This window comes from Martes martes (genome assembly GCF_963455335.1).
Source record: "Martes martes genome assembly, chromosome: 6".
NCBI lineage: Eukaryota > Metazoa > Chordata > Mammalia > Carnivora > Mustelidae > Martes > Martes martes.
In genome coordinates, this window is record NC_137893.1 from 31,606,469 (window position 1) to 31,626,360 (window position 19,892).

Here is a 19,892-nt window from a genome sequence, read left to right on the forward strand (position 1 = left end):
ATTTTTAAATTTGATTTTAAAAAAATCATAGGAACTTTGTATTGGGGTCATGTTTGTGATAGGAAAATTTGAGCTACATAAGATTACTTTTTAGATAGTCTTAGCCAAGTCGTTGAAGAAAAAAATTTTTTTTCTTTTCTGGTTCTGTGATCACCCAGTTTTCTATCTTGCAAGACCTGAGGTATGTATAGAACCTATCAGGTCTATTCAGTTAACCAGAAACTCTTTGAGTACTCAGATTCTAGGCTTAAAGGGAAACGACAGAGATCTAAAAGAGCTTTAATAATTTTATCTGGAATGCCTGAAGCTTTCTCTTGATATTCTCTGCCTTCTGGGTCTATGTTTATCTTATTACGAAAGTACAATATCTGATGACAGTGTTGTAATATAAAAAGATAAGGAGGGTAAGCTAGAGTAAATCCCTTTTGATGTAATAACCTTGTAACCCTGAAAATCTTTGATGAAGCTTTCTAATTAGGGGCTTTTCATGGGTTCAGGTAAAAGTTGAGAACAAAATAAAACATTGGTAATCAAATTTTGTATAGTTTGTCTTTTTTGTTATTGCTGTAACAGCCTAATCCCCCCCCCTTTTTTTTAAGGATTTTATTTATTTATTTGGCAGAGATCACAAGTAGGCAGAGAGGCAGGCAGAGAGAGAGGGGGAAACAGGCTCCCCACTGAGCAGAGATCCCAGAACCCTGAGACCATGACCTGAGCTGAAAGCAGAGGCTTTAACCCACTGAGCCACCTAGGCGTCCCCAGCCTTATCCTTTTAATTATACTGTACTTCAGAACATCTTGAAGTTCAGTCCTTAGTGCATTTAGTTCTGTGTTTATAAAGGAGGAGTTCGTAAAGTGAGAATGACCTGAAATCCCTGCCAGATTGAGAAAGCATTGTTGTCTCTATAAACAAAATGATCAGTAATCATTCCTCATTAATAATGCATTACTCTTTATTAAAACACACACACATGTCAGTGTGTCAAATTATTGAGAGACTGATTCAGATACCCTTGTTTTATTTAAGATTTATTTGAGGGATCAGGGGCAGATTCAGATGCTTAATGACAGAGCCATCCAGGCAGGTCAGATACTCTTGTTTTAAACTAAAATCTTAAATTCTCAGCTGATGCTTTCTTAGTGAGCAAATGTACATATATACTTAATTTCTAAAAGTTTTGCTAAGATGTTATGACTCTGAGGTTCAGTATCTCTATGTTGACTGTATATCAGTCTTTACACTCATCAGTCATAAGCAATCAAATATAAACATTTACACATAGTGGCTCATATAGTACCTGAGACAACAGAAATTTAATAAATCAGCTGTATTTGAATTGTTACATTTTATAAATGTGCTGTTTAGTAAAACAAAAAGCTTGCACTTTAAAACACATTTAGGGGTGCCTGGGTAGCTCAATCATTTAAGTATCTGACTCTTGATTTCAGCTCAGGTCATCATCTCAGGGTCCTGGGATCGAGCCCCAAGCCCCGTGTCATGCTCTGCTCTCAGCAGGGAATCTGATTGAGATTCTCTCCCTCTCTCTCTCTACACCCCCCCCTCAGCACTCACACACACTCTCTTTCTCTCAAATAAATAAATAAATCTTAAAAAAATTTAAGCACATTTAAATAGTTCTTAGAAAATGTCATTTTATTTTCTGTTAAATTATTTGATCTATGTAATATTTAAGTCTAATAGCATAATTGTGAATATGTTCTCACAGACTTACATGTAGGAGTCAATAAGCAGACCCTTGCCACTTGTGTGAAGTGGCTATTTAACCATGAAATAAACTATTTTTATTGCGATTGCCCTGTGGCTATGTTCTTTCTGGCAGCGCTGTCCATATTTGGTGGCTCTGCATGGAGAGCCAGGTGGTGCTGAAAAGCATCGCACAGTGAAGCATGGATATATCTAGGTTCAACATTTGTCATCCCTTACTGCTGAAGGGAAGGGTAAAATCTGTTTTTCCATATGTTTATGCTTTTTTTTTTTGCCCGCAGTTTTGTCCAGATGGTCTTATGAACATTGTTTACTTTAGGATGCTATCCCAGATGTTTTGAAAACTGATGGGTAATGTGGTACACAGATACATAATCATTTGCATGTTACAGTTTTTAAAAATGCTATTTGTTCTTGTAAGAATAAAATATAATTTATTTCTGGAAGTATTTTTCAAGTGAACGATTAATATATTAAAATACAAAAATATGAAAAATGTTACATATATATGATTAGCATATATAGTATATATATGAGATACATATATAGACATATATACTACATATATACATTAGTATTATCTGCAGTTTATTTTCCCCAACATTTCTTTCACGTTAATAAGCAAAAAAAAAAAAAATTCTGGCAATGTTAACTGAAGGACGTACTTTTGAGGAGTGTTTTTTTCAGGGTTGCATATACCTTGATATGTAAGACGCTTGCCTTTCTATCTTTTATAATTCTTCTCATTGTACATAAATCAGGAGAAGAAATTAGGTGGTAAAATGGCAATAGATTTATAATCAAAAGATTATCATATGACTTTGGGCAAATCAGTTAACCTGTTGGAGACTGAGTTTTTTAAATGTAAAATCGGAGTAACAACCTTGCCTAAAAATATTTAATTACTCTAGCATCTGAAATCTTTTCAAAGTCACTATGAAGCCATCTAGTGGCAGCAGCAAGAATGAGAGCTGATACCAGCCGATTCCAGGCTCTACTTGGAATCTCAGATGTAATGACGAGGTGGGCGGCTCCCATGTGCACACCCAGCCAGGAGCCATATGGGGCCTCCTCTTGTTTGTGCAGTGCTTCTTAACCACTGACTGGCTTTTTTCATTTTTCATTTTACATCCAGTTGCAGGTTTGAATACTGTCTTGCTTTTTCCTGCTTTTCCTTTTCTGTGTGCCTGGTCTCTGCCCTTGAGTAACCTTTCAATTGATTTTACCAGCCTTTGCCCCCAAGTTCTAATATGGAGTTTAATTATTACTTGTTTTAATATATGAAAGACAGGAGAAGAGATCTATCTTGCTAGTTCTTTTCTGTGTTAATTCAGAACTCTAGGGTTCAAAGTCAAAAACAACTCTTCAGTATCTGGACAGCAGACATCCTGTAACAACCAATCATATTTAAAGAATAAGCCAACAGGAGAACTTGTGTGGCTCAGTCAGTTAAGCAGTCTGACTCTTGATTTCAGCTTAGGTCATGATCTCAGGGTCTTGGGATCGAGCCCCATGTAGGCTCTGTGCTCAGCAGGGAGTTTGCTTAAGATTCTCTCTTTATCTGCCCCTATTGCCTGCTTGTGTGTGTGTGCATTCTCTCAAATAAATCTTAAAGAAAGAAAAAAAGAATAAGCCAACAGGAACAAAGGGAAAAAATGGGCAATAGGGTTTATAGGAAAATATTACATCATGGATAAAAGTTGCTAAGACATGAAAGAAAAATATTTTCCAGGGTTCCTGGGTGGCTCAGTGGGTTAAAGCCTCTGCCTTCGGCTCAGGTCATGATCCCAGGCTCTTGGGATCGAGCCCCACATCCCGCTCTCTGCTCAGCAGGAAGCCTGCTTCCTCCTCCTCTCTCTCTTCCTACTTGTGATCTCTATCTGTCAAATAAATAAATAAAATCTTTAAAAAAAGAAAAAAGGAAAATATTTTCCATGCAATAGATTTACTTAATGAAAAAAACCCTTAGAAAGCACTGTTCATTTTTCTCAATGAGGTATGAAAACCACACAGTCAATATAAAAGGCAAAACTCATATTAGCAATTCTGAAAATCGATTAGAAATAAAAGCTAAGCTTGAGGACAAAAACCCAGGAAGTTACAGGAAATTATTAAAGAGAAGAAAAAAGTGAGGGCAGATAAACAATGGGCATGAAGGATCGCTTATGAAGGTATGGATTTTGGCACAAGTAACAATTTTGGGGAGACTCTCCAGGCTGTTTTCACCTACTTACATAGTGCTTACCTTGCCAGGTGCTTTGCAGATAGTTGTTCTGCATTTAATCCTTATGAAAAGCTTATTAGAAAGTTTATTAACCCCCCTTAATTGATGCCTTTTCTTTGGCAAAAGTCACACGTGCTGAGTCAAGCCTTATTTGAACCAACAGGATGCGTGTGACATCAGTCTGTCCTACCTTAGATTACACTTTCTTTTTATGGTGTTTGCTTTCTGCTTCTGTCCCTGAAAAGAGGGCGACTTCCAGCCCCGTTCCTCTCCCTCAATGCTATTGTGTCTTAACTTACTTACTCTTAAGAACACATCAGAAACATGGAGGGCTAAGGTGCTACTGAACCTGTTTAATCCGGTATGTTTTCATTTATATTGAATTTTTATTATATATGTTCTCCCCAACAATACACCCCTATGGCAGAAAGAGCAGTAGTGAGACATTTTCTGATCTCCATCAGTCTGATTGGGGAGACAGTGAAATATTTAAAAATTAATTAGCAGTGCAAGGCAGTATGTCACATTAGATGAATAAAACACATAGTTGCAAAGAACTACAAAATCTGAAGGATGAAAGGAATTTAAAAATGATATTTTGGTTAGGGGCCCCTGGGTGGACAGTTAGTTAAGCGTCTGCCTTTGGCTTAGGTCATGATCCCAGGGTCCTGGGAGCCTGCTTCTCTCCCTCTCTCTCTCTGCCTGCCCCTCTGCCTACTTGTGATTTCTCTCTCTCTCTGTCAAATAAATAAAATCTTAAAAAAAGGGAAAAAGAATATTTAGGTTAAAACCAAAAGATTTGAGAACTTGGAAATTTCCTGTCAAACTTCAAATTTTTTTATATATATATATATATATATATATATATATAAAATAGATTTAATAGATTTTATTTGAGAGAGGGAGAAAACAGAAGTGGGGGGAGGGGCAGAGGGAGAGGCAGAGAATCTCCAGCAGACTCACGCTGAGCATGGACCCCATCATGGGGCTCCATCTCATGATCCTGAGATTAAGACCTGAGCTGAAATCAGGAGTTGGCTGCTTAACTGACCTGAGCCACCCAGGTGCCCCTCAAATTATGTTTTGATTCAGAAAGTAATTTGCTGTTCAATAGATGTGATCATGTCAGTTTGTAAAAGTTAGAAATTGTTCTTTTTCGAATTGTTTTGAAACATGAATTGGTATAATTTTCGTATCTTCATTAACTATATAAACCAGTGAACCCCAAACATGTTCTTATATACCATACATATAGGCATTTTACTTTTTATATTATAATATAGTTCTAATTTTTTAAGCTTTTTATTTTGTTGTTTCAAACTTATAGAAAAGTTGCAAGAACAATACAAAAAATTGCTATTAATGGTGATTTTACAATTCCAGTATTTCTTCTGTGTATTAGTTGACATTTTCTTGTATGCAAGAATTTTTCCCTTTTCCTCCAATTTAAAAAAACTGTTATTGATTCTGACCCATTCTCATTTTGTTCAGTGAATAGTAAAATACTACAACCCTTCTTTATTTTAATATTCAGGTTGTCCCAGAGTGGACCGGTGGAAACATGTTCAGAATGGTCCATGTGTATTTTTGACCTACTCGTTACTTTTTTTGAGCACTTCCTTATTTTCTGGCACAATAAAAATGTTATAGGCTTACTTTGTTTCTTTGCTGTCCTGGTTTAGAATCAGCCTTTTCCTCAAGGAGTTTTCATTTCTTTTAGTGAGGAATGGTATTTAGGAACAGAAATCTGGATTTTTTCTTCTTGTTTTTTTACTTTATTCTTTTATACCTAACTATGTAATTCATCTGGAATATATCCCTCAATGTCGTATGGGGTATAAATATGCAGCAGTAAGACACAAACTGGAGATATTTATTTGTGTTTGTATTCCTGCCCTTCAGGGACACCAGCTCAGGGGAAAATCTTACTTAATTTTAATTAATGTATTCAAATTATTTCAAATTATATATATTATATATTATTACATATAATATTATTATTATGTATATATTTGATTTTATGTCTTATGTCAGTTACGTTTTCTCTAACTTAGGTGCATTTTCTAGAATCCTAAAACTTTGTGAGGAAAAGTGTGACACAGGTGAAAAAAAGAAGGGAAGAAAAGGCAGCAGTGTACCGTCTGTGAAAGGAATTTCAAATTTAGGAAATACTTGCTTTTTTAATGCAGTCATGCAGGTAAGAGCCATCAGGAATCTTTGTAAAATGTAAAAGATAACTTTAATTAATTTATATTTACTGACACACCTGTAAACTAGCAATTGACTGCTGAAGGTTCCTCTAGAAATTTCCATTTTCTTTTTGTTTTAGGCTGTCTGTAGCCATTGCTGCTAACATACATATGCCACGTTTTTGCACAGTGCTTCTGGAAGTCCTTCTCTGTTTTACCGTGGTTCTGTCCGTAATACGGACATCTATTAAATGTGAAATGTGCTCAGTCAGGTTTTTTAAAACTTAAAATTATTTTTTGCTCTGCTAGATGACATTGAGAGTTGAAGAGACCATTTATTCCATAGACTCAGAGGCATATGACAGCCAAATCAGAAGACTTTACTTTTGCTTTCTTTTAGAACTTGGCACAATCTTACATTCTTATGGAACTGATGAATGAGAACAAAGAAAATGGGACAAAACTCAAGATTTTTCCTTCTCCAGACTCTCAGCTGGTAAGAAGAATGACTACTGGGATAATTGCTCTTTTTAGATGAGCCACTGATGGTGCCAAAATTGATCTTTTGTATTTCTCAGCACTGTTAACTGAGACGGTGTTTTGAAAAAGTATTTTGAAAAAAATAATTCAAAAGCATTTTGTGAAAATAATCTGATTTTAAAATTCTAAAGAAAGACCTTCAAACATACGTGGTTCAAACATATGTGGTTCAAACATATCATGGGTCAAACGATACAAAAATATTATGGCAACTTTCAAACAAAAGGGGTTTGGACTTTATTGAGCAAAATGTCTAGGACTCCTGTTTTGTAGTTACTGGTAACATTTGCTTAAATATGACATTTTAGTTCTTTAAAACTAGATTTAATTTTAATAGCGAGCATCTAAAGGTTTTTTGGAGCCTAGTCTGAAAATAGGTTTTTAAGCTAATGAGAAAAGAAAAAAAAGAAAAAAGAGCAGCCCTTAATATTCAGAAGCTGGCCTGGCACCCACAATTAGGCCATATTTTTCAATCTCACAAAATACCAACCTCAGGCCAGGTTACTCAGAGACTGATAAAATAAGACAAAGTAAAGCCACTTGATAATTTTTTCTAAACTCAGACAAAAGCAAGGTTAGTCTACCGTTTAGAAAAATCCCAAGCACCCTCTCTTGACCAAAGTGAGAGACTGCGACTTCTTTGCTAGTTACAGATTTAGCCTCATTCTTATCTCCCAAAGAAACTAGAATTTTGGTTACCCTAACTCAAAGATAAGATTTATCGAGATACCCAGTATAAGAATTGTCTCCACTTTCTGACAGCAGTCCATTGAGAGCAAACTTTTGCTTCTTTAGACTCACCCCCAGATTATTCAACCAAAGACCATATCCTGTATCAGTTCTTTCCAACACCGTCTTATTGAGACACCTCGTGATTTCCCATGGTGTGTGTTCTTCCTAAATGCAACAAGTATTAAACCCCTCTTGTTCAATTACTAGTGTGTTCCTGTAGTCTTTGCCTGGAGGGCCCTGAGACCAGTAATAACTTTTTTAGTTAGAAATTGGTGTGTGTGTGTGTGTGTGTGTGTGTGTGCGCGCGCGCGCGCGTGTGTGTTTTGGAGAAAGAGAATGTATGTATAGCTCGTGGCTTTTGAAAACACTTCAGAAAGGGGAGTTCTAAAAATTCTTAGCCCAATGTAGTAATCTTAGATTTTTCTTCCAAGGAGTCAGTTTTGAAAGACAGTGTTGTTCTATTTCTTTGTTGAAAAGGCAGCCTGTAAACTTACTGCCTATTCAGCCCCTTAAAATTTTTATGGCAGGTCCCAGGGCCCTCTTCTAAAATGTAGTGAGGTGGTGAAAACTACTAACTGGGAGTTAGTGTTTAGTCATTTGAAAAGATTTCCTATTAAATGTGATTAAATGTTAGGTACTTTACATGTGGAACTGTGTCTTGAGATAACTATACAATTAGATATTATAGCCGATCACGTTTGATTGTGTTCTTCTAAGAGGAGAGTTTCAAGCTTAGGTCTTCGGTCTTTGGGACATAGAGTTGACCTGAGCTGGAGAACTACCAGTGTAGATCACTGCTCTTTGAATCACCAGTTTTACTTTGTCCTTGGTAATCTATATGCCTTTTGTTTGTTTTCCTTACCTTATTGTACTGGCTCTAACCTCTAGTAACATATTGAATAGAAATGATGGGAGCAGACATCCTTGCCTCAAATCCCCAGAGTAGGGGAAAAATATTCAGTCCCTCTCATTACCATCAAGAATGAAGTTAACTGTAAGTTTTTCATAGGTTTTTTTTTTTCCCTTTCATTTCATTTTCATTTCATTTCATTTCATTTACCCATTTACCCTTCCCCTGTTCTCTATGAGCTGGTTTTTGGGGGTTTTGTTTTGTTTTAAATTCCATGTGTGAAATCATGTGGTATTTGTCTTTCTCTGTCTGATTTATTTCACTTATAATAATGCCCACAGGATCCATCCATGTTGTTGCAAATGGTGAGATTTCATTCTTTTTTTATGGCCAAATAATATTCCATTATACATGTATACTGCCACATCTTCTTTATCTGTTCATCAACTGATGGACCCTTGGGCTGATTCTGTAATTTGGCTATTGTAAATAATGCTGCAGTAAACATAGGGGTGCATGTATCCCTTTGAATTAGTGTTTTTGTGTTCTTTAGGTAAATGCCCAGTAGAGTGATTACTGGATCATATTGTAGTTCTATTTTTAATTTTTTGAACCTCCATACTGTCTTCCACAATGGCTGCACCAGTTTGCATTTCCACTAACAGTGCACAAGGGTTCCTTTTATTCCACATCCTCACCAACACTTGTTGTTTCTTACGTTTTTGATTTTAGCTATTCTGACAGACATGAAGTAATATCTCATTGTAGTTTTGATTTGCATTTCCCTGATGATGAGTGATGTTGAGCATCTTTTCATGTGTCTGTTGGCCATCCGGATGTCTTCTTTGGAGAAATGACTGTTCATGTCTTCAACGTGGCAGAGAGCACTTTTGATATTCAGAAGCTATGAAGAATTATAGCCTGTCCTTTCTGTGGTTTTAGTCAGATGATAGATTTTTAAGGATAGTGGGTATGAAATATATATATGTATGTATGTAATATATATGTATATATGAAATATACATGTGTTTTATGAATACATGAATGAGAACGTATTTGATACTGTCATAAAAAATAATGTTCTGTAATGTCCTAAGATTATACTTGGGATCTGTTTTTTATTATAAGGAGAGGGGGTTACTAAAAATTCTAGAATAAAGTGGGTTTCTTCTTCACACAATTCTAGCTGCTTTTGTTAAGCTTTATGACTCTCCCTGGTAAAGAGGGAGAGTGGTATACCAATTTTGTGGCATAATTTCCCATTCCTTATTTTATTAGTAACTATTTGGGATAAAGAAGGGTATGGAGTTTTGCTAACAAATGTAATTTGTGATCATATGTAAAGTACACATATCAAGTAGATCAATAATTTTGCTTTTAGGAGAATACTTTTTTAAAGACTTTATTTTTTTAAGTAATCTCTACACCCAACATGGGCTTCAAACTCATAACCCTGAGATGGAATTGCGTGCTCTCCTGATTGAGCCAGCCAGGAGCGTCTAGGAGAGAGCACATTAAGGGACAGTAATGAGCAATTAAAGATTGGTGATTTTATTTTTAAGCTAATAGTTTTATTAAATAAGGGGCAGAGGATATGAGAATACCTGTGTTTTTGAAGGTAAGGCTTTTAATTCCAATTTCCATTTTTAATATTTTATATATGTAGGAATGAAGTTTCTTAATACACTTATGGCAACTTAGTTGTCATCATTTAAGCAAAATGTAACTCCTAGATTTTTAATAATATTTAATTTTAAAATTGCATATTTCTGACATAGAGTTGATCATGTTTTTAAAGGACCCATTAATAGTGGAACTTTCAAGCCCTGGACCATTGACCTCAGCCTTGTTGGTGTTTCTTCACAGCATGAAGGAGACTGAAAAAGGACCACTTTCTCCTAAAGTTCTTTTTAATCAACTTTGTCAGAAGTGGGTGCATCTAAGTTCTTGATATAAATAATAATGAGTTGTAAAATTCTAATGTATCAGTGCGTTGTAAAATTCTAACATGTCACTTAGTATGAGTAGTTTCACTCTTACTCTAACATCGCTATTATTGTCTAGATTCTCAAGAGAAAGGACTAATATTTATTTACTTGCAGCTCTGTGCTTTATGTAAATTATATTCATAGCACTCTGAAGAAGTGCTTGTTTATCCCCATTTTGTAAATAAGGAAACTTAGACTCACAGAAGTTGAGCAGCTTACCTAGTTTTTTTTTTTTTAAGATTTTATTTATTTATTTGACAGAGATCACAAGTAGGCAGAGAGGCAGGCAGAGAGAGAGAGGAGGAAGCAGGCTCCCCACTGAGCAGAGAGCCTGATGCGGGGCTCAATCCCAGGACCCTGAGATCATGACCTGAGCCGAAGGCAGAGGCTTTAACCCACTGAGCCACCCAGGCGCCCCAGCTTATGTAGTTTTACAGTGGCAAAGCCACGATTCAAATAGAGGTCTGTCCTGATTCAGAAGCCCATGATGTAATAACAAAAAGTAAGAAAATTACAGAATTATAATTTAGAGTACTATTTGTACTCTGATCAAAAATCAAAAGCGATTTGTGCAGGTACAGACATATATACAAGTTGTTTGCAACTTCCTTGTTTTGCTTAATATCTTTTTTTTTTTTAAAGATTTTATTTATTTATTTGACAGAGATCACAAGTATGCAGAGAGGCAGGCAGGGTGGGGGCGGGGGGGTTAGAGGGGTGGGGAGCAGGCTCCCTGCTGAGCAGAGAGCTGGATGCAGGGCTCAGTCCCAGGACCCTGGAAGGCTTAACCCACTGAGCCACCCAGGCGCCTCTGCTTAATATCTTTTCTACATTTTTCCATATTACATGTGGACATGACATATTTGATTTAATGTGTGTGTGTGTGTGTATTGCACTTGTGAAAGTACATCTGTAGGACAAATAGAATTATTGGATCAAAGCAAATTGCATTTGCTTTATTATGTTTATGTTAAAAAGAAATTTATATTAAGAAAAGTGATTTTTTAAAAAATCTGGTGAAGATTTAAGCCATATACCTTGTGTCTGTTTTTGGACTCTGTTCCACTGATCTGAATGTCCACCCTTACCCCAGTTCTGCACTGTCTCATTACTGTAGCTTCATAGTAAGTCTTAGAATTGGATAGTGTGAGTACTCAAACTTTCCTTTCCTTTTTTTTTTTTTTTTTTTTTAACTACTCCAGGTCCTTTGCTTTTTTATGTGAATTTTAGAATCAGTTTGTTCATTGGGATTGCATTTGGAGATCAATTTGGAGAGGACATCCTAACAATGTTGAGCCTTCCAATTATGATTATGAAATATCTTTTCAGTTATTTAGGTATTTGATTTTCCTCATCAACTTTGTGGTTTTCAGCTTACAAACCCTGCACTATCTTGTTATATTTACCTTAAGTATGTAATATTTTTAAATACTATTTATTATAAATTGGTACTTTAGAAAAATTTCAACATCCATTTGTACATTCCCAATATACAGAAATATACTTGAGTTCTGTATATTGATCTTGTTTTGCATATTGATCTCATTTTTGTTCCATTGCTCAGTTTACTTACTGGCTGTGGTAGTTTTATGTAGAAGATCTTCAGGATTTCTCATTTTGAATAGGTGACTCTCTTCATATGTTTGTTGATTTTTTTCTCTTTTTCTCTTTAAATTTGGTATTGGTAGCTCAGATAGGCTCCATTAAAGATTCTATATGTCATCACAGAATTTTTTACTCCAGTCCTAGGTAGAAGAAGAAAGAAAAAAAATCTAAGTTTAGTAAATTTTCTTGAGTGGTTTAGAAAGCAGTACTGCTTTGTGCACAGTTGAGATGGAGCTATAGGCAGAGACGTGGTAGAGAATGTTCCTCCTCTGTTCACAAGCAATTTCCATCCTGCGCATCTGCTTCCAAAGCCAGAGACTGGTCGTCCTACCAGCCACCTGGCAGATGAGGATCTCTGAAGGATTCCCTGGTTTCCCCTTGCAGCCTTCTTCCATTCCACGGACCTTAATTAATTCCTACAGCACAAATGTTGTGTTATGCAATTTCAGCCTTATATGGATTCCAGCCATGGAAGCCCAAATGGGGTTAGGATTTGTGTCCCTCTTGGTTTCTGTCCTCAACTCTGATCTAGAAGGTGAACAGTATCTACCACATGCAGAAAGGGAAGCCTACAAGGGGAGTAAATCAAAGTCTCAACATCTTGCTGCTTTTGCTACTTCTTAACAAGAGTGAGTAACTGAAATTATGGCTCCTGTTATAGGCTAGATTCACTACTATTTCAGATAGCTTTTTAGTACCAGGGACTCACGGTAGTGCATTACTGGCGTGAATGTTTATTATGAGATGAGAAATAATGCTTAAAGTACGGGACTTAAGAATCAAAAGATCTGGGGCGCCTGAGTGGCTCAGTGGGTTAAGCCTCTGCCTTCGGCTCAGGTCATGATCCCAGGGTCCTGGGATAGAGCCCCGCATCAGGCTCTCTGCTCAGCAGGGAGCCTGCTTCCTCCCTCTCTCTCTGCCTGCCTCTCTGCCTACTTGTGATCTCTGTCTATCAAATAAATAAATAAAATCTTAAAAAAAAAAAAAGAATCAAAAGATCTGGATTTAGGTCAGTGGCACTTAGCTTGTTCTTCAGTTTTCTCAAGTGTAAAACAATTCATATTAATTATGAATTTCTTAACAGCACTGCTGTGCATGTCAAATGAGATATGTTACACATATCCTAATGAGACCATTATAAACTCTTACTATCACAACATATTCTTACTCTTTTATATTATTTAGACAGAATTCTTCATCTTCAAGCACTATCTAAATTTAGTACTTATTTTTATTTAAGGCAAAATGCTCATTTTAGTATTGGAGTTTATTGCAGAAAATACTACTTAAGGTTACTGAAATCACCTAAATATTTGCTCTGTTGAAGTCTCCATGAACAGCACCTGATCCTTTGATTAATATAAGGAGATCTAATTGGTCAAATCCTTAAAATAAATACATTCACAGAGATACCAGATTGTAGTTCTTTATTTTAATATAATTAACCTCTTGTTTTTCTTTTGGTTATTCAGGGTGGCAAGATAATAGATCACAGTGGCTAGGGTTTGACTACTTTTTGTTTGCTTGTTTGCTGTGTGACCTTGCAAATTCTATAAATAATCCCTCTAAACCCTCTTATATAAGCCGGAGAAAATAGTGCATTCCAAACTTGTTTAAGGATTTGATGACTTATCATATATAAAGCTTCACATATGTACTGTGCATGCTTGTAGTAGTTGCTTGATAAATGGTAGCCATATTATTCTCTGTGTACTTAAGATCTCATCCTAATTGGAACAGTGGCCACATCTGGTCTTTCTACTTAGTAGGAAAAGGACTACATTGAATCTTTGACTAGATGCTATGTAAAAATGATTTTAGATGATAGTAATATATTGTTGATGAAATGATCTTTTTTTTCTTTCCTGTTTTTTTTTAAATCATAGGGCCCCTCGATTTAAAAGTTTCCAGCAACAGGACAGTCAGGAGCTTCTGCATTATCTGCTGGATGCAGTGAGGACAGAAGAAACAAAGGTCAGGTTTTGTTAAGTTTATCGCATATACTCTTTAAGAAGAGGGTACAAAACTGAAGAAATTAATTTTTACCATCATTTTAATGTAGGTTAAGAAGTAATTTGATTTTTTCTTTCTATTTATTCCTTTATATATTTTTTTGCCTCTTCTAAGAGAATGTTTTCTCTCACCCTTTTGCAACCCTATTATCCTTTATTAGTTAATACCACTTGACTATAAATAAAACTATCAATTCAAGCTGGCTTAAAGAAAAGAGAATCTAAGACTCTAGGGACAGGAAGGTTCTCAGGAATCCAGAGAATATTCTCCTGACTTCCCTGGGTTCTCTGGCTCTGTCGATTCTCTTTACTCCTCTCCCCGCAGACGGAGCTGTCTCTGTGCTGCTCTCTCTGAACGCTAGATCTGCGTATTGTGCAGATGTTGCAGTTCCACATGTACTAAAACAAAACTGGCTGCTTATGAAGCCCCAATTCTGAATTCCCAAGTGAGAAACTTTGTTACCCCGTGTTGGATTAGGATCCACTCAGGGATCAGTCACTTGTAACAAGGGAAGGAGGATTCCAGCCTCCTGGATCAGGGAATGTTTCTGAAAAAAGAAAGAATGGCTCGTGGCCTGGATAGATTTCCCCAGTGTTCCTTGTAATCCTGTCCCTTAATCAATTGGGTCATAGTTGACTTTAATATTAAATGAGTGAAATTCATCATTTTTAGGTAGAGTCCTACAAATGGCATACAATTTTTCAGAGAAAATGCAAGATATCAAAGATGTCAAGTACATAGTACATATCCTCCTTATTTCCCCTTTTTCACTCAGAGCGGACATTAATAATCCTTCATAACAGTTCTGCTGAGAATGGATTTAACCTTAGGATCATTCTCAATCGAGCACTGCAGACAGGCCCTGTCAATCGTAATTGTCTTAATAGGTCAAATCCCGTTTTTCATTCAAGATAAATATACTTCTTAATCTATATTAACATGTGGTAAAGCAACCATCTGAAAATGAAGTACTCATATGCTTGTGGTAGCTGTTACCATGTTACTAGGTAAGGTGGACCTTTCTCTCTCTCTTTTTTTTTTTTTTAAATCCCACCTTCAATTGTAATACTGCAGTATTCTAGCTTCCAGTGATGAGAGAGTTAGGGTTCTGATATTTTCTTATAAAGTATCTCAAAGAATGAGTTAATCATTCCCTCCTGCTACCAAACAATGTTTATTACAATCCTGTTCTTAATTGTCTATTTATTGACTTTCATATTAAATTAGTTGAATTCAACTTTTGAAGGTGTCACTGTCTTTTTAAGTTTTACATATACATTTTGTGTATATATATTATATATATTTTAAGTTTTTATATTAATTCCAGTTAACATATTGTGTTATATTAGTTTCAAGTATACAATATAGTGAGTCAGCACTTCCATACATCACCTGGTGCTCATCACAGGTGCACTCCTTTATCCCCATCACCTATTTCACCCATCCCCCCCCACCACCTCCCCTCTGGTAACCATCAGTTTGTTCTCTAGAGTTAAGAGTCTGCTTCCTGGTTTGTCTCTCTCTATCTCTCCCTCTCTCTCTCCCCTCTCCCTGGCCCTTTACTCATTTGTTTTGTTTCTTAAATTCACATATAAGTAAAATCATATGGTATATGTCTTTCTCGGACTCTTATTTCTCTTGGCATTATACTCTCTAGTTCCATCTATGTTGTTGCAAATGGCAAGATTTCATTCTTTTTTATGGCTGAATAATATTCTACTGCATGTATAGACATAGATACGTATATATCACATCTTCTTTATTTATTCATCAATCAGTGGACTCTTGGGCTGCTTCTGTAATTGGGCTATTGCAAATGATGCTATAGTAAACATTGGGGTGCATGTATCCCTTTGAATTAGTGTTTTTATATTCTTTGGGTAAATACCCATTAATGCCATTGCTTTATCACAGGGTAGTTCTATTTTTAACTTTTTTATTTATTTATTTTTATTTTTTTTTATTTTTAACTTTTTGAAGAACCTTCAACTATTTTCCACAATGGCTGCACCAGTGCGCATTTCCAACAGTGCGGGGGGCGGGGAGGGGGCGTGGTTCCTTTTTTTCTACATCCTCACCAACAGCTGATATTTCTTGTGTTTTTTATTTTAGTCATTCTGAGAGGTGTGAGGTGATCTCCTTGTAGTTTTGATTTGCATTTTTCTGGTGATGAGTGATCATGAGCATCTTTTCATGTGTCTATTGGCAATGTGTATGTCTTCTTTGGGGAAGTGTCTCTTCATGTCTCCTGCCCATTTGGTAATTGGATTCTTGTTTTTTAGGTGTTGAGTTGTATCAGTTCTTTATGTATTTTGGATACTACCCCTTTATTGGATTTGTCATTTGCAAATATCTTCTGTTTCTTGCCTTTTAGTTTTATGGATTGTTTCCTTTGCTGTGAAAGAGGTTTTGTATTTTGATGTAGTCCCCCAATAGTTTATTTTTGCTTTTGTTTCTCCTGCCTCAGGAGACATACTTAGAAAGAAGTTGCTACAGCCGGTGTCGAAGTTGTTACCATCTGTATTCTCTTCTAGGATTTTCATGGTTTCAGGTTTTACATTTAGGTCTTTAATCCATTTTGAGTTTATTTTTGTGTCTGGTCCAGTTTCATTCTTTTGCAGGTAGCTGTCCAGTTTTCCCACCATCACTTGTGGAAGAGAGTCTTTTTCCAATTGGATATTCTTTCCTGTTTTGCCAAAGTTTAATTGACCATATAATTGTGGGTTTATTTCTGGGTTTTCTAATCTGTTCCACTGATTCATATGTCTGTTTTTGTGCCAGTACCATACTGTTTTGACTCCTACAGATTTGTAATATAACTTGAAGTCTGGAATTGTGATGTCTCCAGCTTTGCTTTTCTTTCTTAAGATTGCTTTGACTATTTAGGGTCTTTTGTGATTCCATACAGATTTTAGGATTTTTGTTGTTTGGTACAATTTACATGTGAAGCCATCTGGTCCTGGACTTTTGTTCGTTGGGAGTTTGATTACTGATTCAATTTCTTTGCTGGTTATCTGTTCAAATTTTCTATTTCTTCCTGTTTCCCTTTTGGTAGTTTATATGTTTCTAGAATTTATCCATTTTTCTAGGTTGCCGAATTTGCTGAGATATGGTTTTACATACTACTCTTTTGTAATTGTTTGTATTTTTGTGGTGTTAGTTATTTCTTTTCTCTCATTTGTAATTTTATTTGTCTGAGTACCTTCTCTTTTTTTCTTGTGAAGTCTGGCTAGAGGTTTATCAGTTTTATTGATATATGTTTTATTTTTTTATTTTTTCAGAGAACCAGCTTCCGGTTTCACTGAGCTGGGTTTTGTTTTTGTTTTTTAGTTTTTGTATCATTTATATCTGCTCTGATCTTTATTATTTCTTCCCTTCTGCTGGTTTTAGGTTTTATTTATTCTTTTTTCTAGCTCCTTTAGGTGTAAGGTTAAGTTGTTTATTTGAGACTTTTTTGGCTTCTTGAGGTAAGCATGTATTGCTATAAACTTCCCTCTTAGAACTGCTTTTGCTGTATCTCAAAAGTTTTGGGCTGTGGTGATTTTATTTTTATGTGTTTCTATGTATTTTTTAAATTTCTTCTTTTATTTACTGGTTGGCCCATTCATTGTTTAGTAGCATGTTATCTGACCTCCATGTATTTGTGATCTTAATAGATTTTCCTTGTGGTTAATTTCTAGTTTCATAGTGTTGTGATCAGAAAAGATGCATGTATGACTTTGATTTTGAGTTTACGACTCGTTTGTGGCCTAATATATGATCTGTTCTGGAGAATGTTCCACGTGCACCTGAAAAGAATGTGTATGCTGCTGATTTAGGATGGAATGTTCTGCATATATCTGTTAAGGCCATCTGGTCCAGTGTGTCATCCAAAGCCATTGTTTCCTTGTTGAATTTTTTGTTTAATCTGTCCATTGACATAAGTGGGGGTGTTAAAGTCCCCTACCCTTATTGTGTTATTATTGATTAGTTCCTTTATGTTCGTTATGAACTTTTATGTATGTGGGTGCATAAATATTTACAACTGTCATATCTTCTTGTTGGATAGTCCCCTTTATGATTATATAGTGTTCTTTTTTGTTTCTCATTCTAGACTGTTTTATTTTTTATTATTATTATTTTTTTAAGATTTTATTTATTTATTTATTCGACAGGGAGAGATCACAAGTAGGCAGAGAGGCTGAGGGGGAAGCAGGCTCCCTGCTGAGCAGAGAGCCCGATGTGGAGCTTGATCTCAGGACCCTGAGATCATGACCTGAGTCAAAGGCAGAGGCTTAACCCACTGAGCCACCCAGGCACCCCTAGACTCTGTTTTAAAGTCTGTTTTGTCCGATATAAGTATTGCTGCCCTGGCTTTCTTTTGACATCCATTTTTGTGATAAGTGTTTCTCCATCCCTCACCTTCAATCTGCAGCTGTCTTTAGATCTGAAGTGAGTCTCTTATAGATAGCATATGGATGGGTCTTTTTTTTTTTTATCCATTCTATCACCCTATATCTTTTGATTGAAGTAATTAGTCTATTTACATTCAAAGTAATTTTTGATATTGCCATTATATTACTTCTTCAGTAGTTGTTTCTGAAGATTTTCTGTGATCCTTTCTTGTCTTTCTCTTTTTCATGGTTTGCTGGGTTTTTTTAGTGATCTGTTTCTTTAGTGATATATTTAGTGATATAATTTCCTTCTCCTTATTCTTTGCATATTTTTAGTGGTTCTTGATTTGTGGTTACCGTTAGGTTTGTATATAACATCTTCTACATGTAACAGCTTATGTGAAGTTGATGGTCATTTAAGTTGAGCCCATTCATTACTCCTCTCCTTCCTACATTTTAGGTATATGATAACATACTTTATATCCTTTTATTTTGTGAGCTCCTTAACTGATTTTTTTTTTTTTTTACAGAAATACTCATTTTTACTGCTGATGTGTTTCCTACCTTCATATTGTCACTTTTGGTCTCTCCTTTGTTGAATAAGTTTTCTGTGCTTAACTTTAAATGGACAATTTCTGTGGAGAATTTGAATTGGAAAAAAAGTTTTTTTTTTTTTTAAAGATTTTATTTATTTATTTGACAGACAGAGATCACAAGTAGGCAGACAGAGATCACAAGTAGGCAGAGAGGCAGGCAGAGAGAGAGGAAGCAAAGCAGGCTCTCTGCTGGGCAGAGAGCCCGACGTGGGGCTCGACCCCAGGACCATGACCCAAGCCGCAGAGGGTTTAACACACTGAGCCACCCAGGTGCCCCCAAAAAACAGTTTCTTAAATAAGTTATACTACCTAGTTTCTTGAGGATTTGCATTTATTTTGAATATGTCATAATTTGAAAGAACTGATAAATTGGTAAGATAATACTACATCATGTTTTACCTATAATTTATTTTAAAAAATCAATTAAGGGATTTATAGGTAAGTTTTGAGGACATTAGCACAATCCTCCTGAGCAAATATTTGATCATATTTTCTTTGATTTAGAAATTGATTTAGAAATTTAGAATGGGAGATTCAAACTTAAATCTTTCTTTTTTTTTTTTTTTAAGATTTTATTTATTTATTTGACAGAGAGAGATCACAAGTAGGCAGAGAGGCAGGCAGAGAGAGAGAGAGGGAAGCAGGCTCCCTGCCGAGCAGAGAGCCCGATGCAGGGCTTGATCCCAGGACCCTGAGACGGTGACCTGAGCTGAAGGGAGAGGCTTAACCCACTGAGCCATGCAGGCACCCCCAAACTTAGGTCTTTCTGACTACCAGATAAATGGTACTTTTTAATTCTATACAGTACTGCTTATTAAAGTTTAGTTTTAATGCTTGGTTATCAGTGACCAATATAAATAATAAATTTTTAAGCTTGCTATTTAAAAGTTAACCATTTAACCATGTGGTGCATAAACAATGAAATCTTGGAACATGGAAAAAATAAAATAAAATTTGAAAAAGTTAACCATAATTATTTCACTATTTGATATAGTATTAACTCTGATTCAGTAACTTTGGCATATTGATATTCTTGTTGAGGGAGTCAATACAATG

General features: G+C 35.7%; 1 protein-coding gene across 1 annotated transcript in view; it reads left to right on the top strand.

The window, feature by feature from the left end:
* The window catches only part of USP45 (ubiquitin specific peptidase 45), a 71,365-nt gene that overhangs the window by 24,287 nt on the left and 27,186 nt on the right, over positions 1-19,892 (top strand). The window contains exons 6-9 of the mRNA XM_080806020.1: positions 6,005-6,147; positions 6,540-6,635; positions 10,060-10,190; positions 13,741-13,828. Of these exons, the coding sequence (XP_080662146.1) occupies positions 6,005-6,147; positions 6,540-6,635; positions 10,060-10,190; positions 13,741-13,828 (458 nt within the window). The remainder of the gene's footprint in view (positions 1-6,004; positions 6,148-6,539; positions 6,636-10,059; positions 10,191-13,740; positions 13,829-19,892) is intronic.